Genomic DNA, 25570 nt, shown 5'->3' on the forward strand with positions numbered 1-25570 from the left:
TTTCTTTGGGTCCAATGGTGATTCACTCTTTCATTAATTTATTCATGTGCATCTTCTTTCTATTTCTCCTTGCTAGCTTAGCTAAAGGTTATTCAATTTTATAAATTTTCTCAAAGAACCAGCTTTGGTTTTGTTTATTCTTTCTACTTTTTCTTATTCTCCATTTCATTTAAATCTGCTGTGCTCATCATTATTTCCTTCCATCTGTTTGCTTTAGGATTCATTTTATGTTCTGTTTCTATTTCCTCCAGGTGTCTAATTAAAGTTTTGATTTAGATCTTTTTTTTTTTCTTTTCTAATGTATGTATTTAAGACTGTGAAATTCCAGGGGGCTGAGCAAGATGGTGGCTGAGTGAGCTTACCTGATGGTCTCTCCTGCAAAAAAGTGGCTGGGCAGCATTGGAGGTTCTCCAGGACCAGGCTGTTTCATGATTTTTGCAGGGCAGGAAGTGTCTGGACATCAATTTGGTAAGAAGGCCCACCCCAAGACATATACTTGTCAAATTATCCAACACTCAAGACAAAGAGAAAATTCTAAAAGCAGCAAGAGAAAAGAAAACCAGCACATACAAGGGAAGCTCCATAAGATTAATTGCTGATTTCTCATCTGAAACCATGGAGGCAAGAAGGCAGCGGTATGATATAGTCAAGGTACTAAAGGAAAAAAATTTCCAACCAAGAATACACTATCCAGCTAAACTAGCATTCAAAAATGATGGAGTGTTCAGAATATTCACAGATAAACAGAAACTGAAAGAGTATGCCAACAAGACAAAAAGAGAAGGGAAAAAAAAAGGGAACAAAACATGACAAACACAACTCCAATCAAAATATGGCTAACACAAATAATTCCTTGAAAGTTATAACACTGAATGTAAAGGGATTAAACTCACCTATCAAAAGATTCAGAATAGGACATTGGATAAGGAAATATGACCCATCAATATGCTGTCTACAAGAGACACATCTTAGACCCAGAGACTCATGGAAGTTGAAAGTGGATGGCTGGAAAACAATCATACAAGCAAACAATAACCAAAAAAAAGCAGGAGTAGCTATATTAATATGAGACAAAATAGACTTTAAATGCAAAACAATTGTGAGAGACAAAGAAGGATACTACATTTTAGTGAAAGAGACAATCTGTCAAGAAGATCGAACAATCTAAATATTTATGCTCTTAACAAGGGTGCTTCTAAATACATGAGGCAAACACTGGAAAAACTAAGTGAAAGAATAGATGCATCTACAATTTTAGTGGGGGATTTTAATACACCACTATCAACTCTGGACAGAACAACTCAAAAGAGAATCACTAAAGAAACAAAACATTTGAACAGTATATTTATATAGATCATTGCACCCAAACGCAGCAGGATATACATTTTTCTCAATTGCACATGGATCATTCTCCAAGATAGACCATATGCTAGGCCACAAAGAAAGGCTTAATGAATTCAGAAAGATCTAAATCATACAAAATAATAACTCTGACCACAGTGGAGTGAAGCTGGAAATTTGCAAGGCTCAGACGCCCAGATTTCACACCACGGTTTGGAAATTAAACAGCACACTCTTAGAAAAACAGTGGGTCAAAGAGGAAATCTCAAAAGAAATCAATGACTACCTTGAAACAAATGATAATGATAACACAACATACCAAAATTTATGAGATGCAGCAAAAGCAGTAGTGAGAGGGAAATTTATAGCCATAAATTCATATATCAAAAAAAAGAAAGACCAAAATTGAAGAACTAACTGCACATTTGGAGGAAATAGAAAAACAACAACAAAGTAATCCAACAGGAAGAAGAAGGAAGGAAATAACAAAGATAAGAGCGGAACTAAATGAAATAGAAAATAAGAAAGCACTTGAAAAGATAAACAAGACCAAGAGCGGGTTTTTTGAAAAGATGAACAAAATTGACAAATCTTTAGTAAGACTAGCAAAGAAAAAAAGAGAGAAGATGCAAATACACAAAAGAAGAAATGAGAAAGAAGATATCACCACTGACTCCCAGAAATAAAGACTATCATAAGAAGATATTTTGAAAAACTATATTTCAACAAAAATGACAATTCAGAGGAAATGGACAAATTCCTAGAAAAACATAAGCAGCCCATATTGACGAAAGAAGAAATTGATGATCTCAACAATCCAATCACAAGTAAAGAGATAGAATCCATCATTAAAAACCTCCCAACCAAGAAGAGCCCAGGGCCAGAGAGCTTCATAGGTGAATTCTACAAAACATTCCGGAAAGAACTGACACCAATCCTTCTGAAACTATTCCGAAAAATTGAAACAGAAGGAACATTGCCTAACTTCTTCTATGGTACCAACATTACCCTAGTACCAAAGCCAAACAATGACACCACAAGAAAGGAAAATTAGAGACCAATTTCTCTAATGTACCTAGATGCAAAAATACTTAACAAAATACTTGCTAATCGTATTCAACAACACATTAAATGAATTAGACACCACGACCAAGTGGGATTCATTCCAGGTATGCAAGGAAGGTTCAACATAAGAAAATCAATCAATGTAATACACCATATAAACAGATTGAAGGAAAAAATCACATGATTATATCTATAGATGCAGAAAAAGCATTTGACAAAACACAGCACCCTTTCTTGATAAAAACACTCCAAAAGATCGGAATACAAGGAAATTTTCTGAACATGATAAAAAGTATATACGAAAAACCTACAGCCAACATTATTTACAATGGAGAAATCCTAAAATCCTTCCCTCTAAAGTCAAGAAAAAGACAAAGATGCCGATTGTCTTCCCTTCTATTTAACATTGACTTAGAAGTACTTGCTTGAGCACTGAGGCAAGAACCAGATATAAAAGGCATACAAATTGGAAAGGAAGAAGTCAAAATTTCATTATTTGCAAATGACATGATCCTATACATAGAAAACACTGAGAGGTCTACAACAAAGCTTCTAGAACTCATAAATGAGTTTAGTAAACTCGCAGGTTATAAGATCAATGCGCAAAAATCAGTAGCATTTTTGTACACCAATAATGAGCAAGATCAGGAGGAAATCAAGAAACAAATACCATTTAAAATTGTAAAAAACAATCAAATATTTAGGAATAAATTTAACTAAAGATGTAAAAAACTTATACACTGAGAATTATACGACTGTTCAAGGAAATCAAAGAAGACCTAAATAAATGGAAGAATATTCCTTGTTCATGGATAGGAAGACTCAATATTATTAAGATGTCTTTCCTACCAAAACTGATCTACACATTCAATGCAATCCCAATGAAAATCAACACAGCCTTCTTTAAGGAACTAGAAAAACTAACTATGAAATTTATTTGGAAAGGAAAGAGACCCCGAATAGCCAAAGACATGTTGAAAAAGAAAAAAGAAATTGGAGGAATCACACTACCTGACTTCAAAACATACTACAAAGCTACAGTAGTGAAAACAGCATGGTATTGGCATAAGAGAGACACACAGGCCAATGGAATTGAATTGAAAGTTCTGATATAGAACCTCATATATGTAGCGATATAATATTTGATAAAGCCACCAAACCCTCTCAAATGGGAGAGAATGGCCTATTCAACAAAAGGAGCCTGGAGAACTGGATAGCGATATGTAGAAGAATGAAAGAGGACTTCTATCTCACACCTTATACAAAGATCAACTCAAGATGGATCAAAGACCTAAATATAAGAGCCAAGACCATAAAGACCTTGGAACGCAGTGTAGGGAAACATCTACAGGACCTTGTAATAGGAAATGGATGCATGAATATCCCACCAAAAGCACAAGCAGCAAAAGAACTAATAGATAAATGGGACTTCCTCAAAATTAAAGCCTCCTGCACCTCAAAGGAGTTTGTCAAGAAAGTAAAAAGGGAACCCACACAATGGGAGAAAATATTTGGCAACCATATATCTGATAAGAGACTTATAACTTGCATATATAAAGAACTCATATATCTTGAAAATAAAAAGATAAACAACCCATTTAAAAAATGGGAAAAAGATCTAAACAGACACTTCTCCAAAGAAGAAATACAAATGGCTAAAAAGCACATGAACAAATGCTCCAAATCTCTAGCTATCAGGGAAATGCAAATCAAAACTACAATGAGATACCATCTTACTCCCATAAGATTGGCAGCTATGAAAAAACCAGAAGAATACAAATGCTGGAGAGTATGTGAAGAAAGGGGAACACTCATCCACTGCTGGTGGGAATGCAGGAGGATCCAACCATTCTGGAGGACAGTTTGGTGGTTTCTCAAAAAACTAACCATAGATTTGCCATATGAGCCAGCAATACCACTGCTGGGTATATACCCAGCAGAACTGAAAACAAGGACACAAACCGATATATGTACATCAATGTTCATAGCAGCATTGTTCACTATCGCCACAAGTTGGAATCAACCCAAATGCCCATCAACAGATGAGTGAATCAATAAAATGTGGTATATACACCCAATGGAATACTACTCGGCTGTAAGAACAAATACACTACAAACACACGTGATAACATGGATGAATTTTGAGAACCTTATGTTGAGTGAAGCAACCCAAGCATTGAAGGACAAATACTACATGACCTCAATGATATGAAATAAGCAAGCTGCCTCTGAGAGCTAGAGACTGGAAAAGAGGCTTACAGGAAATTGGGGGGTGGAGGAAGGATGTGAGCTGATGTCTGCAGGGGTGGAATCTATGAAGAGCTGGCGGTACGTGTGAGCACAAAGAAGAGATAAAATGGAGGCAAGGAGTTACCTTTCAGTGGGGTTTTGCGGGTTTTAGGGGGGCTGGGGATGGATGGATGGGAAATATTGCCCAAAAATTGGGGGGAGGGAGGGGCAACATACGAACATAGGAGAGTGTCAGGTGTTGGTTGAGAGTAAAATGCTGAGAAAATCGTATCAAAATATAATTAGGAGGGTTACCTGTTTAGGATGTTCAGAGGGGATGGTCTGATGTGGGATGGACTCCTGGGGAATGTCTGAATGCTCATTTTGCCAGAGTGGGTGGCACCATTGGGTAGAGACCCAAGTAGTGAGAGTGGGGGTGGACCCACATCCTGGGGAGGACTAATGCCATCAAATAGAGGGAACTGTAACTCTCTCGAGAAAGGGTGGCTCCTAGCGAATTGAGGCAGTTGAGCAAGTCATGCCCTGAACACCTTGCAAGTATCTCTGGACATGGCTCCTCAGGAAATGGAGGTTGGTTGTCACTGTGGGCCCCAAGGGGAGGAGAAAATGTATGTTGAATGGATGGAACCAAGGTAAATGTGGGGTAAGAGAGGAGTTTCACGAGAGTACACAAGGATGGATATAAAACATGTAATATTACACCATAAACATATAGGGCACGACAGACTAATAATGTATACCATAATGTAAAACATAGGATAACTAAAAATTTAGAAAACTGTATATCCTAAAGTATGGACCACAATGTAAACACAGATGTCACCTTGTTCGAAAGCTATTGTCTCAGAGTCTGTACATCAGTTTCAGTAAATATGATATGAATAAGTTAAAAGATTATGGCTGTGGAAGGGAAAAGGTTTTATGTTGGATGTGTGGGAGTACCGTATATTGTATATATGAATTACTGTGATCTAGGGCTCTTGTGAAGAGAAGCTCAATAATTAGGAAAAAAGAAAAGAAAAAGATAGGATGTAGAATTTTTCCAAATCTATTTGTATTCTATATCTAACCTTTAAACCCATCACTATATTCCATTTTACTAGTAAGGGATCCTGACATTATATTGGGCTTCACTTTTCAGGAAGTTTTGGATCACAGAGTGGTTCAACAATGGCAGCAGAGGAATACTGGTATGGGATGTTATTGACAGATGATATATGGTTGACAGGGAGCTCTACAGGGCATATGTCCAGGGTGCATGGTAATGTTTGGATATACTCATAGTGGCAACAATTAAAAACTACAGCTGGGGGGGGTACTGGGTTCCTGGCTCGGGGTGCTCTGTCGTGGTCCCTCAGGGAGCAGTGGCAGTCCCCAGATGCAAAGGTAAGGTCCAGGATGGAATGAGGGTCCAACAGAGAGCCCCTGATACTAATGGCTATGCTCGTGAGCCTATATGCCTGAAATAAGAATAAGGCCTAGAGTAGCACTGTGCCTGGGAGTTTCCTCCTGACAGCCTTTATGTTACTCAAATGTGGCCAGTCTTGAAGCCAAACTCAGCATGTAAATGCAATGCCTTCCCCCCAGCGTGGGACATGACACCCGGGGATGAGCCTCCCTGGCACTGAGGGATCACTACCAAGTACCAACTGATGATGCAACTAGAAAATGACCTTGAATTAAAGGTTCAATGCGGACCAACAGAATATCCCTGTCTACATATAATAACAGGAGTTAAAAATGCTGTTTGACCTAAATTAAGGGTGAAATGGAAAGGACAAATGAATTTATATGGCTATAAGTCTCTAAAAAAGAGTCTGGAGGATATCAGAAGGATTGCCCTTATGGACACCTGAACAGAGTCTCAGAGACAGATAAAGTAGATACAATCCCAGGTATTGGTTCTTTTGAGGGCTAAAGATACCCACAGGTTCTAGAGTCATGGCAGATGGGGTTCACTGCCATGTCAGTTGGCCCTTCTTTGGAGCTGGTGTTTCTGCGTGATGGAGCTGTACACAGATGGGATCTCTTTTCACAAGGCTTTCATGCTACTTTACTGGAATTGTAGTTGGTGCTGGGGTTTAAGTTATATCTAGGGGATTTGAATCTCTGGACTGACAATATGATAGCCAGGCCCTGAGCCTTAACAGACTTCAACTCCTATACTCTGATTTATTGGACTTACCCCACTCAGCTAACATGGAATTGAATGTCAACCACCACACCATGGAGCCTAGAGTGCCTACAACTGAAAGCAGGAGGATTGCATCCAGTATCCATGTGGTCTAAGCCTCCTCTTGACATAGAGGTGCAATGGACACAACCAATCCAAGGACCACAGAGAAAATGTGGAATTGGTGTGGGAAAAGTGGCCATGGTGGCTGCTAGGTGCGGGGAATGGGAGGAAGAGATGAGATGTGGAGTTGTTTTCGGGACTTGGAGTTGTCCTGGGTGGTGCTTCAGGGACAATTACCGGACACTGTAGATCCTCCCAGGGCCCACTGGATGGAACGTGGGAGAGTATGGGCTATGATGTGGACCATTGACCATGAGATGCAGCGATATCCAGAGATATACTTACCAAATGCAATGGATATGTCATGATGATGGGAGTGAGTGTTGCTGGGGGGGAGTGGTGGGGTGGGGGTGGTGGGGTTGAATGGGACCTCATATTTTTTGAATGTAATATTTTTACAAAATGAATTAAAAAATTAAAAAATAAAGACTGTGAAATTCCTTCTTGGCACTATTTAGCTGCATCCCATAAATTTTAATATGTCTTTTATCATTTTCTTTTGCTTCAAGGTAGCTACAATTTTTTCTCGAAAATTCCTCCATGACAAACTGATTGGTAAAGGGTGTGTTTAAGTTCCATATATTTTTCCAAGTACTGTTCCTCATCTGTCACTGATTTCCAACTTCATTTCACTGCAGTCAGAGAAAGTGTTTTGCATAATTTCAATATTTCTAAAGTTGTTGAGACATGTTTTATGATCTTGCATATGGTCTACCCTTGAGATTGATCCATGAGTACTCAAGGAGAATAAGTATCCTGATGTTTTCGGATTTAATGTTCTGCATAAATCCATTAGATCTAGTTCCACTAACATATGATTCAAGGTCTCTGATTCTTTAATTCGCCCATTAGGATGACCTGCCTAATTGTGATTTTGGTGTATAGAAGTCCACCACACTGATTTTAGAGGCATCTCTTTCTCCCTTTAATTTTGCCAGTTTTTACCTCAAGTATTTTTGGTACACAAATATTTATGACTGTTCTTTCTTCTTGGAATATTTCCCCTTTTGTCCTTCTCTGTCTCTTAGAACAATTTGCATTTAAAGTCTATTTTATAGACTTTAGTATAACCATTCCTGCCATATTTTGGGCATTGTTTCCATGTAACAGTGCTCTAATTCCTTTCATTTGCAACCTGTTTTGTGTCCTTGAATCTAGGTTGAGTTTCTTGTAGATAGCATATATGGATGGGTTATATTTTCTTAGCAATTCTGCAAATCTGTGTCTTTTGATGGTAGAGTTTAATCCATTAGCATTCAATTTTATTACAGTTAAGGCAGTACTTACATTAGCCATTTTACATTTAGCTTTATAAATGTTATATTTCTTTTTTTTCTTTTTATTATTTTAGTTATTCTTAATAAATATACTTACTTCCTATGCTATCCTCTAATCTTTTCTTTCCTGTTTCTTTAAACTAGCAGAATTCCCTCTAATATTTCTTGATGGTGAAATATTTGTTGACAGATTCTCCAAATTCTCTGTATCTATGAATAATATGCACATGAACTCATTTTTGACTTCCAGTCATACTATCCAAAGTGATCTATAGCTTCAACATAATACCTATAAGTCCCCCAGGTGTACTCTCAGGATCAAGGAAAAAGCTGATCCTTATCCATATGTAATTGTAATTTCACCAGGACTACAATATCACTATCTGTATTTACATTAATTTATTTCATGACCTTTGACTGTTTTTTTCTATTAGCTGTTTGAAAGAAGCCACAATACGGAACCCAGTTTTTTTTTCCCACCCCAGAACATAGTTTAGTGCATAACATCTAGTATTGCTGAATAATTTTAGTTACATGAATGAGAAAACAAATGGTTGATTGAGGAAAACAGACAGTGCTAACTATGGGGGGAAATGGGAAAAAGTGAGATCAGAGGAAATCTTGTTTAGAGAGGGCAACCACATATATGAGAGTCAAATACAATGGGTACAGGGCTACTTTAATGTATTCAGAATCTCTATCTATAATCAGAGATAGGGAAATACTTTTGGTAATCCTTGCCATACTAGAGCCCACACATAAAGAGAAGTGACTCCTTATGGGTGGAGGGTATCTACTGGGATAAGTGATTGAATATGTAGCTCCAAAGCTGTTTCCCAAGGGTCTAGGTCAGCACAAGTTTGCAGGGTGATTTTCTCTTTCCTCCATAGAACTAAAATCTCAGGAAGTAGAGTGATAAAAAAATACTTCATTAATGATGCTCATGGGAATTAAATCCCTAATGGTATAGAAACTCTAAATGCTTCAGCTACAATATCCCTAGTCTCCTTTACTAATCTCTGGTGATAGAAAAGACAACTGTGTCTTCTAGAGATCTCATGAGTGGTTCCATCTCTCTGCCATTCCTGGGAGCAGGGTTTCCAACTTCATTCATCAATTGAGGACGAATCTGCATTGGTGAACTAAGACCCTTCTCTGATAACTTCACTTTGAATCACAGAAAATTCACAGGTGCTGGGTAAATTTATTATGACTCTATGAACCTCTTTTATTGGTAGTAATTTTAGGGCAACAACCGGGTACATATGTAAAGCAAGCTTAATTACACAGTGCCTTGCCTACTTTAAAAGTCTGATTATGGAGGGAGATAATGGGTACACTAAAATAAAATTTTTTCCCAATCTGTCTAGTCTCTAAGTCTCAACTTAGACTCAAGGAAAAAATGCATTGGCACTCATTCACTGCGTTTCCTTCTTTCACCAGCATTTTCCTTGTTTCACTATTTCTTCTTATTCTACAATTATAGGAACTATCCCTATAACCATATTCATTCAATTCTTCTTTTAGACATTCAGCATTTAGTCATCAAATACTTCAAGGCAGCCACTAAATATCATGCTAGGATAAAAAAATGACATGTCATTTTTCTTTGTATCAAGGAAATTACATCTCAAAAGCATAAGGCATATTCAAGTGAGTACACGCAATATCCTGAGAAGTCTGGAAATCTTGGTGAAGCAGATCCAATCTTTGAATGTACCTTGTAGAGGTTAGTGAAAACTTCACAAGGAAGCTGCCAATTGTACTGAGGTTTCAATTAGGAATTGGAGTAAGTCCAGGAGGACAATTTGTTAGAACCAGAACAAGAAGAAATGACAGGGACAACAATATGGGATCATCCAACCTTATGGTATGGTTAGGTTTTAAAAGCACCATCCCAGGGACCATAGGATGGAGAAATAAAATATGGGTTAGAGTGGACTTACTGATATTCTACTATGAAACTATTGTGACTAGTAATGGAAGAATATGTAGCATTGATATGGAAAAAGTAGCCGGGGTAGTTGCTGAGGGCAGAGAGCAAAGAAGAGATGTGCGGTGGGGGCATTTTCAAGACTTGCAGTTGTCCTATATGACATTGCAGGGACAATTGCTGGACATTATATATCTTGCCATAACCCATTGAATAGATTGGGGGAAAGTGTAAACTAAAATGTAAACTATTATCTATGTGGTACAGTAGTGCTCCAAAATGTATTCACCAAATGTAATGAATGTGCCACAGTCATGAAAGTGGTTGTTGATGTGAGAGGAGTGCGGTGAGGGGGATGTGGGGTATATGGGAGCCTCTTATATTTTTTGATGTAACATGTAAAATAAACAAATAAAATTAAATTAAATTTTAAAAAGTACTTCATTTATTTGATGATCATTGAAGTGAAAGGAAGGGAAAAGTGGAACATGAGTCAGACAAATTTGGCAGCAGCTACATAACAGATAGCCTTGTGTTTTGTTCCAAGTATGCATCTTCATGCTTTAAGTTTTTGGAGCATTAATGCAGCTGTTTTAGATGATTTTGTTCATGAATAGTCTAACCCTGTCAAAAGTGCTCTATGGATCATGTGACTATTTCAGTTGTCAAAACACCAGAGAGATGATGAGGACTGGAAATAGCACAGTAGACATGGAGAAGGAAATTTGGGGTTGAGTCTGGGTGAGGTTTAATCAATATTTTAAAATATTTCCTATTAAATCTAAGCACAATGCCAGACATTTTATATTCATTGTTTTATTCAATTACTTTAGGAAATGGCTTCACCATTCTGTTCTAATTGACAAAGAATGGCAGACTCTCAGCAGTATGATATTCTCATCCAAGACATGAAATTGTGTTTGGAATGACTTGGAGTTTGATACACATAGAATTTTGCATTTCATCAATACTTTTATTTCCTAATAAACTATAATTTAGAACGGCATTAAATGTATTTAAAAATTCAAGAATAGTAGAGTCTCCAAAATTGCTCACCCCTTTTCTCCTATTATTGCCAACTCCCATACAAAATAAATGATTGTTGTGGAAAAATGATTTTCTAAAGTCATTTAATGAAGGGGCCGAAGGCAAGATAATGGGAGGTATTTCCTGACATTCTCTATCTTCATCCTCTTCTGTTTGCAAAGGTTCTACAACAGATTTAATTACAATCAAAGTGGGTGAGATAGTAATAGGAGCAGAACACCTCATACAGGTAATTTTTCTAACACTTTTCCCTTTTTTCCCAGTCTCCTAATTCTAAGCTCCCTATTGTTAGGAAGCACGAGCAATATTGCTCTATAATCTGTAAGAATTACAAAATACAAGGCTCAATTACCTTAGCTCCTTTTCCTTTTAGAAGTTGTTTCAAGAGACATAAATATGGGTGATATTTTGTTGAACTGTCTCTGTTTCCAATCATAACCCTGCAAAACCAAACCAGAGAGTCCTCACTTATTGAGGACTTGGAATGCTTTCTGTGCCCCTCCTGGCTTTATGCTATTACACCAAATTTTAGTTTCACCCAAATGAGCCTTCTTCCACATTGGGCACCAGTTGCTGAGGACCAGCTCAGCAATAGGTTTGCTTGAAGGAAAGGTGATACAGAACTTACAGAAATAAAGGACAAAGAGAAATATGAGAGAGGAACCAAGGATTGAACCAGGGGACTCACAGCTTCTAGAACTGAAAGCCTCGACCCTAGTTTCCACATCATCTTTATTAGGAACTCCAAAGCAGGTGTTCCTCATCAGCATGGCAATGTTTACAATAACTGGGGACAAGTGCATCAAATAGGGAACAGATAAGCCAGTTTCCCACAACAAAATTTACATTTACTTGTCATAAATTCTTACTTCCTTTGTGATGGGGACAACTTCTCATTTTTCATGACTGGATAGTTTTGAGAAGTCTGGGACAGGTCTTTTTAAATATATCCCTCATTTGGAATTTGTATGATGTTCTTCTCAAGCTTAGATTAGAATTATTTTTGGAAGGAAAACTCCAGAGATAAAGTGTCATTTTCATCACATCATATCTAGGTTGCATCTTACCAACATGATTTATCACCTTCGATGATAACTTTGATCAGCAGTGTTTTGAGGTTCCCCTACAAAAATTTCCTCAGTTCTCTGCCTTTCCCTATATCACCTGTGAAAACAATTCACTATGTGAAGCCCACATTCAGGAGTGTATTTATGCTCCACATCCCTGAGCATGCAATGTCTACATAATTTATTGAAATTCTTCTACATGGGTAGTGCCTCTTAGTTATTTAATCAACTATTTGTTTATCTCAGTATTTACTCATGACATTTATTTTATACTTTGGGTTGTAATACAATATAACATTTTTCTTAATCTGTTTCTTCCAATGTTGGCCATAGAGGTTCTTTCCTTCATGCCATCGGTACATTGGAGATATACCTACAATTGGGCATTTTATTTTAACTCTTGTTTAATTTCTGGTATTGGAAGGTGTCCAGGCCCTTCTTGTACAATTCTATTCACAATCCTGCAATCAGTTATTACAGCCAGAGAGCTCTTCTTAGAGAATTATGTTAATGTCCAATGTTTATGATTTATGTGCACCATGCTACTTATCATACCCGTGGAGACTGTAAGGAAATATATGTGTGTGCACTGTCATGTGTATATACATATATCTAAATATTTCAATGTGCAAGCCTCTCTATCTCTATTCACATTCACGAGTTCCTACTAATGTGTCTAACTCTAAACCATGACCACATAGTACAGTCCAGCTTCCTCCCTTTGTTTATCTGTAACCTCCCATTCCACAATGAGAAACGTATTCCTTCCATCTGTTAGACATTTACTTCACTGCTTGATATCAATGAACATATATAGAATTAGAAGAGTTGTTAACCCAAATCATGGGGGGATATAACTCTATAGCTAGAGTACAGTACTAACACACGGTGTCCATTCACTTCATTTTACAGACTCAATTCATATCCACTATTATTATTTCAGCAGCTTTTTCCAGCATAAACTCCCAAGACTGTATGTCATAGACTGTAATACAGTTAGGTTGTTTTTGAACATTTTGCATTTGATCATAGAATTCTCTTGAACTATTGAATATATATTTTTCATACATTAACATTTGCTCCTTGTATTGTCGTGTTCAATTTGTTTTTACAAGTGCACAATATCGTTGTTTGACAATTATTGTACAGAATAGTTTCACACATCTAACAGCTTTTGTATACTTCACCTTTTCAACCTTCCTCCTCTCTCCCTAAGTCCCTCACAACCATTCTATTTTTGGTTCTTCTGCCTTATCCAGGTCATGTAATTGAAATTATATATATTATATATTATATATATATAATGCATTTTTAGAGTAGTTTCTTTAACATGAATCATTTGAGATTCAGCCTTTCTTTTGTGAGTGGATGGACTGTTTCATTTTCATCATTGACTAATATTCCTCTTTAAGAGATACAGCACAGTGTGTTTATCTACTCACTTACTGAAGTAAAACTTCATTGCTTTCAGGTTTTGAAGAGTATAAATAAAATGCCTATAAAAATTCGTATGTTTTTTTGTGTGGGGAATTGTGTTTCCAAATAAGCTTCATCTATAACTATGAGGACAATTGCTGGGTTGTATGGTAAAATTGGGTTTAGTTTTACAAGAAATTGCTCAACTATCTTTTGTCTGTAACATTTGGTTTATTTTGTATTTTCACTAGCAATGAATGACACTCATATTGCTTCATATGATCATAAGCAATTAGTATTGTCCATGTTTATGTGTTTATCTATTTTAATAAGCATGTGTTAATATATCATTGCAGTTTTAATTTTACATTTCATTAATGACAAATAATTTTGAGCATCTTTTGGCATATGTTTATTTGACAATTATGCATGTTCTTGGTTAAGATTCTCCTTAGATATTTTGCCCATTTTTAAAAGGCTGTCTGCATTCTTATTGTTGTGTGTTAAGTGTTCTATTTTTAATACAAATAATTTATATGTGTCTTGCAAATATTTTTCCAAGTCTATTGATTCTCTTTTCATTCCCTTACCAATGACTTTCACAGAACAGATGTTTTGCATTTTAATAATATATAACTTACACAGTTTCTTTTACCATGCATAGTCCTTTGGGTGCTATAACTGAACACTCATCGACAAACCAATGACACTTGATTTTCATTTATGTTTCCTTCTAGAAATTTCATACTTCACGTTTTACATATAATTGTGTCATTCACATTGAGTTAATTTATGTAATATATACAATCTGTGTCTACTTTCCTTTAAGTCTGCACATTTGCATGCCATTGTTCCAGCAAAATTTGCTAAAAAGCGTATCCTTTCTCTTTCGAATTGACTTTTCTCCTTGTCACAGATAACCAGACAGCATTTGTTTGTATCTATTTCTCGGCTCTCTAACATTAGTTTATATGTTTATTTCAACAAGGCAATAGTGTTTGATCACTTTATTATAGTATATCTTGATAGCAGTTAGTGTGAAGAACAATATTCTTGTTCTTCAGTATTGTTTAGGCTAGCTAGGAAGTATTAGGTAAAATATTTCCTAAACTTTCATTATCTTCTTCAGTGTTATATTAGTTTTCTATGTTTTTTATCTTTCCATGTGAATTTTAGAATTCGTTTTTCAATATCCTAAAAATTATTTGCTAGCATTTAGACCTGGATTGAGTTGAACATAAGATCAAGTTTGACTGAATGGATTGGGAAAGACTGTAAACTGCAACAGAGTCTGTAATGCATGCTGTGTAGCAGTGCTCCAAAATGTATTCATCAAATGCAGTGAATGCACCACACTACTGACAGAACTTGTTGATGTGGGAGCAGTGGGAGGTGTGGGGATTGGGGTATATGGGAGCCTCATATTTTTTAATGTAACATTAAGTGTGATCTAGGTTTCTTTTTTAAAAAAGATCAGTTTGGAAAGAAACTTCAACTTTATAATACAGTGTTTATTTTACTTAAACCAGATTACCTCTAATCATTTAATTAATTACTTTCATCTTTTTATTGTACTACTTATATAAAACTTAATATTTCCCTTTTTATTCATTTTCAAGTATTCAATTTTGTAATATCAATTATATTCAGAATATTGTGCAAACATCATTAATATCCATTACCCCAAGGTTTTCTTCACAAGGTAGAAAATGAGCAGTCAAAATATTTACTGATTATAATCAATTCTAAAAGAATTTTTAATGTAAAGTATTGCTGTGAGAAAATGTTCACAATTATGGACAAGGATAGCAAGTTAGAAATAGAATGAATGAGATGAAAGAGTATTTGTTTTCCCTGGTATATTCAGGTAAAGGGTTCTACATATTATCTCTCTTTCTTTCTATCTTTTTATCTATCAATCAATCTATCTATCTAATAAAAAATCATTAACTTAATGAGTTTGCAAACTTTAGAAGTTATGATAATTTGCTGCTTCCTGCTTGTGGCTAAATCTGCATTTCTCTGCTCTCTTTTCCAGTAGTATCATCAGCTACATGGAACCAGAAAACCAAACATACGTTTCAGAATTTATCCTCCTGGGTCTCTCAGAAGATACTGAAGTGCAGCCATTTCTCTTTGGACTGTTCTTGATTATGTACATGGTCACCTTCATTGGTAACTTGCTCATCATCCTGGCCATCATCTCAGACTCCCATCTCCACACACCCATGTACTTCTTCCTCTCTAACTTGTCTTTTACAGATATCTGTTTCACCTCTACCACTGTCCCAAAGATGCTTCTGAACTTACAGACAGAAAGTAAAATTATAACTTATGAAACCTGCATCATCCAGATGTATTTTTTCATGCTTTTTGGACAATTAGATAGCTACCTCTTGACGGTGATGTCCTATGACCGCTTTGTGGCCATCTGTCACCCTCTGCACTACACAGTCATCATGAACCCACAGCTCTGTGGCTTCCTGCTGCTGGCATGCTGGTTATTGAGTGTTTTAGTGTCTCTTTTACATGGCTTAATGGTTTTGCGGTTGTCTTTTTGTACAGTGTTGGAAATCCCCCATTTTTTCTGTGAAATTAATCAGGTTATCCAACTTGCTTGTTCTGATACTTTCCTCAATGAATTAGTGCTGTATTTTGCATTTGGACTTCTGGGAGTTATTCCACTCACTGGAATCCTTTTCTCTTACTCTAAAATTGTATCCTCCATTTTGAGAATTTCAACAGCTGGGGGAAAGCATAAAGCTTTTTCTACTTGTGGGTCTCACCTCTCAGTAATGTCCTTGTTTTATGGTACATGTCTTGGGGTGTATCTTAGTTCTGCTGCTACTCAAAACCCAAGGGCAAATGCAATAGCCTCAGTGATGTACACGGTGGTCACTCCCATGATGAACCCCTTTATCTATAGTCTTAGAAACAAGGACATAAAGCTTGCCTTTAAAAATGTTGACAAGCACTCTTTCTATGAAAGGATTATTTGCATCAAATTTAGAAAAATGCCCCTGATTAACAGAGTTGAAAACTGAGAGATCAAAATTTAGATACTCTCATAAGTGTATAGAAAAATTACGTTACTTGCCAAATTTTCAGCATTCTACTTCTTTAAATTTTATTTACCAAATCACCTCTTTCTTCCATATTTTATTTTGAATCAAATAGTCTCTCTTATAGTAGTCTCTAGAATCAGTATTAAAGTCAGAAACAGTTGCCTGAATTTTCAGAAACAAAATAGTTAATATATGTAATTTGGTATTTATAAAATTGTCAGAGATAATTGTCAGGATAAAGGGGTACTGCATTTGCTGCCAGGACAAAGCGACCACTTTTTTAAAAAGTATCAAAATTGATTTTGTAGATACATATTGACAAACTTACAATTCATTCAATTTCTACAATCAACTGTATTTGCTATAATCACATAATTGTGCATTTACCACTTTTATCATTATTAGAGCATTTTCATTATTTAAATAATTCTAATAAAAAACAATGAAACAAGAGAATTCCGCACCTCTCAATCTCTCTATATTTCCTCCACAGCATAGAGCTGATGTTTCTAGTTATTCTATCCAAAGTGTATAATCAATGGTTTTTAGTATTATCTCAGTGTTGTATATTCATCATCTCAAAAATTTTAGAACAATTTCATTAAACCGGAAAGGTATACTCCACACCACTTATCATTCCTACCTCAGATTTCCATAACCACTACTGTACATGCATCTTTATAAATTGAATTATAATTACATTTTATATAAATGAAATTATACAATATATAGTTTCTGGTCTCCACTTATAATGTTTTGGGCTATTTTGTATGATATTAATAATTTGTACTGTATACTTACATTTGTACAGCGTCAAAGAAAAATGGACTTAAATGTGCAATTCTACTCATATTCATTTCTCATAATATATTTATACTTCACATGGTAAATTTAGTTCATAATAGGGCAATCGTAAAGCATTTGCCCTTTGGTGTTAGGCTTGCTTCACTCAACATAATGTCCTCCAGGTTCATCCATGTTTCCATGTTTCACAACTTCATTTATTCTTAGTGCTACACAATATTCTATTCTTCGTATAATCCAAAAAGTTTTTATCGATTCTTCAGTTGATGGCCACCAGGGTTGTTTCCAATTTTTGGTTTTTGTGAATAACACAACTAGGAACATTGATGTGTAGATATCTGTTCATTTCACTGCTTTCCATTCTTTTATGTATATACCTAGCAATGGTATTGCCAGGTACTATGGCAAGTCTATATTCAACTTCTAAGGGAACTGCCAAACAATCCTCTACAGTGGCTGTACGATTCTACATTCCCATCAACATTGAATAAGTATTCATATCTCTCCACATCCTCTCCAACATTTACAGTTTTCCAACTTTAATAGCGGCCAGTCTAATAGCTGTTAAGTGATATCTCATTGTACTTCTGATTTGCATTTCCCTAATCTCCAGCAATATTGCACATTTTTTCATGGCTTTCTTTGCCATGTGTATTTCTTCTTTGGAAAATTTTTTTCAAGTTTTTTGCTCAATTTTTGATCAGATATTTTCTCTTTTTATTGTTGAGATGTATGATCCCCTTATAAAGAATGGGTATTAAGGCCTTATCAGATATGCAATTTCCAAATATTTTCTCCCACTGTGTTGCTTGCTTTTTCAACATTTTGCAAAGTCTTTTGAGGTTGAAAGGTGTTGAAGTTTGAGGATGCAACATCTATCTTTTTTTTTTTTTTTTTTGGTGCTCATGCTTTGGGTTTAAGATTTAAGAAACTACCACCTACCACAAAATCTTGAAGATGTTTTCCCAAATTTTCTTCTAGGAATTTTATGGTTGCTGTTTTCATATTTAAATCATTGTTCTATTTTGAGTTAGTTTTTGTGTAAGTTGTGAAATCAGGGTTTCCTTTCTTTCTTTTGGATAAGTATATCCAGTTCTCCCAGAAACATTTATGGAATAGCATGTTTTGACCCCGGTGAGTGAGCTTAACAGCCTTGTCAAAATTGTTGGACTGACTGTAGAAATGAGGTTCAATTTTTGAGTCTTGACTCAGTTCCTTTTGTCTGCCTGTTCTGATGGCAGTTTCATGTTGTTTTTTCCCATTGTAGCTAAATAATATGTTTTAAAATCATGAAGTGAGAGTCCTCCAACTTTGTTCTTTTTAAGGACACTTTGGCTATTAGGGGTTACATATCCTTAGAATACATTGAATACTACCTTTGTGGTTTCCACATAAAAGGTTGTGGTTTTTATTGGGATTACATTGAATTTGTAAATCAGTTCGGGTAAAATTGATATTTTAATATTTATTCTTCCAATCATGAAGACAGAATGTCCTTCCATTTAAGTTGTCTTCAGTTTCTTTTAGCAGTGATTTCTAGTTTTCTGAATACAAGATTTTATGTCCTTGGTTAACTTTATTCTTAAAAATTTACTTGTTCACTATAATAAATAGAATTATTTCTGATCTCTTCCTCAGATTACACATCAGTAGTGTATAGAAACGCTATTGATTTCTGCATATTAACCTTGTATCTGACCTCTTTCCTGAACTTGGTATTAATTCTAGTAGCTTTGATGTGGTTTTTACAGGATTTCCTAGATACAGGATCATGTCTTCAGAGAATAGTGAAAGTTTTACTTCTTTTCCTATTTGGGTGCCCTTTATTTCTTTGACTATCCTAATTGATCTAGCTAGAAATTCTAGCACAATATTGAATAATAATGGTGTCAGTCAGCATCATTATCTTGTTCCTGTTCTCAATGGAAAAGCTATCAATCTTTCACCATTAAGTACAAAGTTAGCTGTAGTATTTTCATATATGAACATCAACATATTAAGAAAGTGTCCTATTCCTATCTTTTAGAGGGCTTTTATCAAGAAATTGTACAGTAATTTTTCAAATGCCTTTTCTCCATCAATTGAGAGGATCATGTGATTTTTCTTCATCAATTTGTCAATGTGGTTTACTGAAATAATTGATTTTCTTGTGTGTGTGTTTTTTTTTAGTTATTTTTTTAATTGACTTTGTAATAATATTACATTAAAAATATATATGTGAGGTCCCATTCAACCCCACCCCCCCCACCCCCCCCCTCCCCCCCCCAACAACACTCGTTCCCATCATCATGACACATCCATTGCATTTGGTAAGTACATCTTTGGGCACCTCTGCACCTCATAGTCAATGGTCCACATCATGGCCCATACTCTCCCCCATTCCATCCAGTGGGCCCTGTGAGGATTTACAATGTCCGGTGATTGCCTCTGAAGCACCATCCAGGGCAGCTCCATGTCCCAAAGACGCCTCCACCTCTCATCTCTTCCTGCCTTTCCCCATACCCATCGTCCACCATGTCCACTTTTCCCAATCCAATGCCACCTCTTCTATGTGGACATTGGATTGGTTGTGTCCATTGCACCTCTATGTCAAGAGGAGGCTCAGATTCCACATGGATGCTGGATGCAATCCTCCCGATTTTCTTGTGTTGAACCACACTTGCTTACCTGGGATTAAGCCAACTTGATCATGGTGTATAATTTTTTTAATGTGCTTTTGCATTCTGTTTGGAAGGTTTTTTTTGAGAATATATCCATCTATAATTATTAGAGATATTCATCTGTAATTTTCTTTTTTCATTGTATCTTTATCTGGTTTAGGTATTAGGGTAATGCTGGCTTCATAGAATGAGTTTGGTAGTATTCTTTCCTGTGCAATTTTTGGGAAGAACTTGAGAAGGTCAGTATTAGTTCATCTTTGAAGGATTGGTAGACTTCCTCTGTGAAGCCATCTGTTTCTGGGCTTTTCATCTTTGGGACATTTTTGATGACTGCTTCAATGTCTTCACTTGTGATTGGTTTGTTGATGTCTTCTATTTCTTCTATACTCAGTGTAGGTGGTTCATGTGTTTCCTGGAACTCACCAATCTCATCTACATTTTCCAATTGTTGGTTTTTTTTTTTTTTTTTTTTTTGGCATACAGTTGTTCATAGTATCCTCTTATGATCTCTCTTTTTTCTGGGGGTCAGTGATTATGTTCCCCCTCTCATTTCTCATTTTACATTTGTGTCTTCTCTCTTCTTTTCTTTGTCAGGCTGGATAAGGATTTGTTAACTTTGTTGAATTTCTCAAAGAACGAACTTTTGGCTTTGTTATGCTAATGTTTAATTGCATTTGATTTTATTTATTTCTGTCCTGATATTTTCTACTTATTTACTTCAGCTTTGTTTGGGTTAGTTTGTTGTTATTTTTCTAGTCCTTCCAGATGTGTATTAGATCATCAATTTTAACTCTTTCTTCTTTTTATTGTTTTTATTTTTTTATTATTCAATTGCCTTTTCTAAGGTACATAGATCACCAAAAATATGAGGTTCTAATATACCACGTACCACACACTACCCCATTCTTCCCACCTCAACACCATCTTCATCATTTTGGCGCATTCATTTTATTTGGTGAATACATTTTGAAACACTGTTAATGTAAGCATTTGAAGGCTGTAAATTTCCCTTTAACACTGCCTTTGCAGTGTCCCCTAAATTTTGATAGGTTGTGTTCTCATGTTCATTTGTCTCAACCTATTTACTGAGTTATCTTCCATTTTATTTTTTTACCCCGATTGTTGAAGAGTGTGTTGTTTACCTTACATATATTTAGTTATTTTCCTTTTTGTCTGTCCATTATTGATTTCTAGTTTCATTCTGTTATGATCAGAGACAGTGTTTGGCATAATTTCAATCACTTTAAATTTTTTGAGACTTGTCATGTGATGCAACATATGGTATATCTTGGAGTAGGATCCACGAACACTTGAAAGGAATGTATATCCTGCAGTATTGGTGTGCACTGCTCTATAGATGCATGTTAGGTCTACTTCATTTATCATATTATTTGAGTTCTCTGTTTCTTTATTTATCCCCTGTCCAGATGTTCTATTCAGTACTGAAAGTTATGTATTAAATTATCCAACTATTATTGTAGAGACATCTATTTCTCCCTTCAGCTTTGCCAGCATGTGCCTCGTGTGTCTTGGGGCTATTAGGTTAGGTGTATAAATGTTTAGTATGGCTATTTCTTCTTTGTGAAGTGCCCCTTTTATTAATACATGATGACCTCTTTAATCCCTAATAGCAGTTTTGCATTTAAAATCTATTTTTTCCTGCCATAAATATCACTACTCCAGCTCTCCTTTGGTTACTATTTATATGGAAATCATTTTCCATCCCTTCTCTTTTAACCTGTTTGTGTCCCTATTTCTGAGGTGAGCCTCTTGAAGACAAAATATAAATGACTCGTATTTTTTAATCAATCATATCAATATGGGTCTTTTGATTGGGGTGTTCAAATCGTTAACATCCAATGTTACGACGCTAAAGGAATTACTTATTTCATCCATTTTGATGTTTGGTTTTCTGTTGTCATTTCATATACTATAGTTTAGCTTTTTACTCTTTTGAATATTCTTCATTTCTACACTCCTCTCTATGTCACTCATCTTGTTTTTATTTGCAGGCTGCAGTACTCCTTTTAGTATCTCTTATAATTCTGGTCTTTTGGTAACATATTCTATCAGTTTTTGTTTGTCTGTGAATAATTTGAACTTCCATTCATTTTTGGAGGACAGTTTTGCCTGATACAGAATTCTTGGCTAATAGTTTTTGTCTCTTAATAGTGTGAATACATTGTACCACTTCTGTTGCAGTTTGATATTATTGATGAATTAAAAAAAGTAAAATTGGATTGTGTTTTATACTGGTCATTTCCTCTGGGCATATAAGATGATATAGGTTTCAGGGGTTTACTTGATTAAGTAATTAGATATACCTCTTGTAGGGCATTGAGCCACCACTCTTGGTTGGTGTTGACTCACAGACAAAAGACATGGCAAAGGACAGAGTGGGAGGTTTATCGATGTTGGGGCTTTGATGTTGGATTTTGATGCTGAAGTATTAATCTGGAACCCCAGGAAGTAAGCTCACAGAGGAAAGAGAAGCCAACCCTAGGTAAAGAGAAACACTGAGCCCAGGAAAAAGAAGTCTGAGGAAGGATGAACCCAGGAAGCCTGAACCTTCACAGATATCGGCAGTCATTTTGCTCCAGAAAATGGAAATAGACTTTGGTAAGGGAAGTAACTTATGCTTTATGGCCTTGTATCTGTAAGCTCCTACCCCAAATAAATACCCTTTATAAAACACAAGCAATTTCTTTTATTTTGCATCAACACATTTTTGGCTGATTAATATAACTTCCATCTCTCCTCCATGGTTTTTGATGAGAGGTTGGCAGTTAATCTTACTGAACTTCCCTTGAATGTGATGCTTTTCTTTTGCTCCTTCCAAAATCTTCCCTTTATCACTGATATTTCTCATTCTGAATTGTAGGTGTCTCAGGTAGGCCTGTTCTGTTTCCTGTGCATTTTTCCTGTATATTGATATTTATATCTTTCATAGGAGTGGGGAAGTTTTCAATCATTGTTTCCTCAAAATTATTTCTTCCCCTATTCCTTTCTCTTATTCTGGGATGCCAATAATGCATATATTTTTGCATTTTGCATTTTCATTCAATACCTTTCTCTTCTCTTTCTGTTCTCCTGTTTTTTTCCAACTCAGAAGTTCTGCCTGCAAATTCACTAATTCTGTTTCTGAGCATTTCAAATCTGTTCTTATTTCTTTCCAAAACATTTTAATATCATCCATCATGTCTTTCATGACCATAATGTCACTTAACCTTTTTTTGAAGATGTTCAAATTGTTCTTAATTCACATCCAGTGTCTTAATATTCTTTATCTGTTCAGTCATATATTTTTAATTCTTTAAAATGATTTAAGAGTATTGTGTGACTACTCTGGATTAATTGTCTCAAAGCCTGAATCTCTTCAAGGTATTTGTTTTGTTCCTTTGGTTGGGCCATCTCTTCTTGTTTCCTATTATGCCTCATAACTTTTTTGCTGATATCTAGGCATTTGATATGTTTGTAAACTTACTCTGATGGCCAATTTCTCATTCTTGCCTATAGTTATTATTTTTTCATAGCTCCATGTTATTTGATATAACTTCTCCTAAGTCTTTAATATTACCAGCTTAAGTTACTAAAACTCTGCCGGAAACTAATAATGTGTTGCAGACTTTCTCCCAGAGGTGCAATAAGGAATGCTCTACAAGCAGTTTCTTTCCATATGATTTCCAGGCCTGCTAGCAGATGGTGCTTGTTGCAGGACCTTTCCACAGAGGTGTATCTCTTTTTGTTTTCTCTGTTTTTTTCTGGCCAGAGCCAAAATTCAAAGTGGTCACTGCTGGCTGAATTCACTGAAGAAAAGTACCCCAGACTCTGCTTCCCTTTTCCCTTGTAACAGTTGGCAGGGAGGATGAAGTCAGCTCTACTTTCAGTAAGCTGAAATGAGCATGGGTTCTGCTCCCACACTTTATCTGGTGGGTGGTGGAGGGGAACCCTTTCTGTTGGCTGGGAGATTTTGTAACTGACTGTTTGCTGTTTGGGTTTCTTCATCTCTCTGTTTCTCATCCTCCTGGGAGTTGTGAAGCACCGTCCTTGTTTGCTGGCCCTCAAAGCGTGTCCCTCAGGTAACCTTTGGCTGTTTCTATATTGTTTTTGCAAGAAATGAGCACTTTCTGCCTAATCTGTTGCCATTATCCCACAATTCTAGCAACAACCTTTGTTATATGGTTTTGGGTGAAACATAATTTCTCATATAAAACTGTGTTTTTGTTGGCAGTGTGTGTAAATTGACTCCAGAGTTTACACCATGAAATTGAGTCACCATCCGATTAGGTTTACAGTAATCCAAATTCAATCTCCAATAGGTGCCTTTGTCCTTCACTTTCCCTATTATAAGTTAAGTGAGCTTGTAATTTATAACCCCTGATTCTTCAAACACTGAGGAGCTTACTAATCTTTTAGAGTCTACAAATGAAGTAAGGGTGCTCTTTAAAAATTATTTTGTTAGGAGAACATATTCCAGAAATTTCTCTTGGCCTTTCCCGTGATAGTTGTCTTCAAGTACACATCGTAAAAAAAAAAATTAAAAAAAAACAATATGAAAAGAATTAAAACAAGATCTAAACACATGGAAGGATATTCTCTTTTCATGGATTAGATGATTAAATTCCATGAAGATGTCAACGCTACCCAAACTGATTTATAGATTCAAGGCAATCCCAGTCTTAATTCCCAAAAGTCTAATTTACAGAAATAGAAAAGTTAATTACCAAACTTATTTGGAAGGGGCAGTAGCCCTGAGTAACCATAAACATCCTTAAAAAGAAGAGCAAATTTGGAGGACTCATGGTTCCTGATGTTGAATTATAATACAAAGTTACAGTGATAAAAACATCACGGTGTTGGTATAAAGATAGAGGCATTGATGAAAAGAATCAAATTGAGCATTCAGAAATAGGCCTTCAACTCTATGGACAACTGATATTTGATTTCTTTAAAATCCACTTTACTGGGTCTAAACACACTATTCAACAATGGCCCTTGGAGTACTAGATATCCCTAACCAAATGAATGAAAAGTATCAACTACAAAGGGATGAAAATCTAAACATAAAATCCAGAACCATTAATCTCCTAGAAGGTAATGTAAAGAAATATCTTCAATGTCTTGTGGGAGGTGTTTGACTCTTAAATCTTACTTGCAAAGAACAAGCAACAACAGAAAAATAGATAAATGGGACTCCCTTTAATTTATACACTTTTGCACATTTAGAACTTTGTGAGGTAGGTATAAAGTTAACCTACTCATTGGTAGTAATTGTTTGTAAATTACACATCCAACAAAGTGCAATATTCATGAAAAATAAGAGAACCTCCAAATCAACAATAAACAGCC

At 35.8% G+C, this 25570-nt stretch overlaps 1 protein-coding gene across 1 annotated transcript; it reads left to right on the forward strand.

Annotated features, from left to right (window-relative positions):
* Window positions 1-15746: 15746 nt before the first annotated feature.
* LOC101410887 (olfactory receptor 7A10-like) lies at window positions 15747-16736 on the forward strand. Its single transcript, XM_004476390.3, has one exon. It carries the CDS (start codon window positions 15747-15749, stop codon window positions 16734-16736), a length of 990 nt encoding a protein of 329 aa, XP_004476447.1.
* Window positions 16737-25570: the final 8834 nt, after the last annotated feature.

This window comes from Dasypus novemcinctus, chromosome 30, assembly GCF_030445035.2.
Source record: "Dasypus novemcinctus isolate mDasNov1 chromosome 30, mDasNov1.1.hap2, whole genome shotgun sequence".
In the NCBI taxonomy this organism is placed as follows: Eukaryota; Metazoa; Chordata; class Mammalia; order Cingulata; family Dasypodidae; genus Dasypus; species Dasypus novemcinctus.

Coding starts and splice junctions, on each gene's coding strand:
- LOC101410887 (XM_004476390.3), top strand. CDS start 15,747: ATGGAACCAGAAAACCAAACATACGTTTCAGAATTTATCCTCCTGGGT.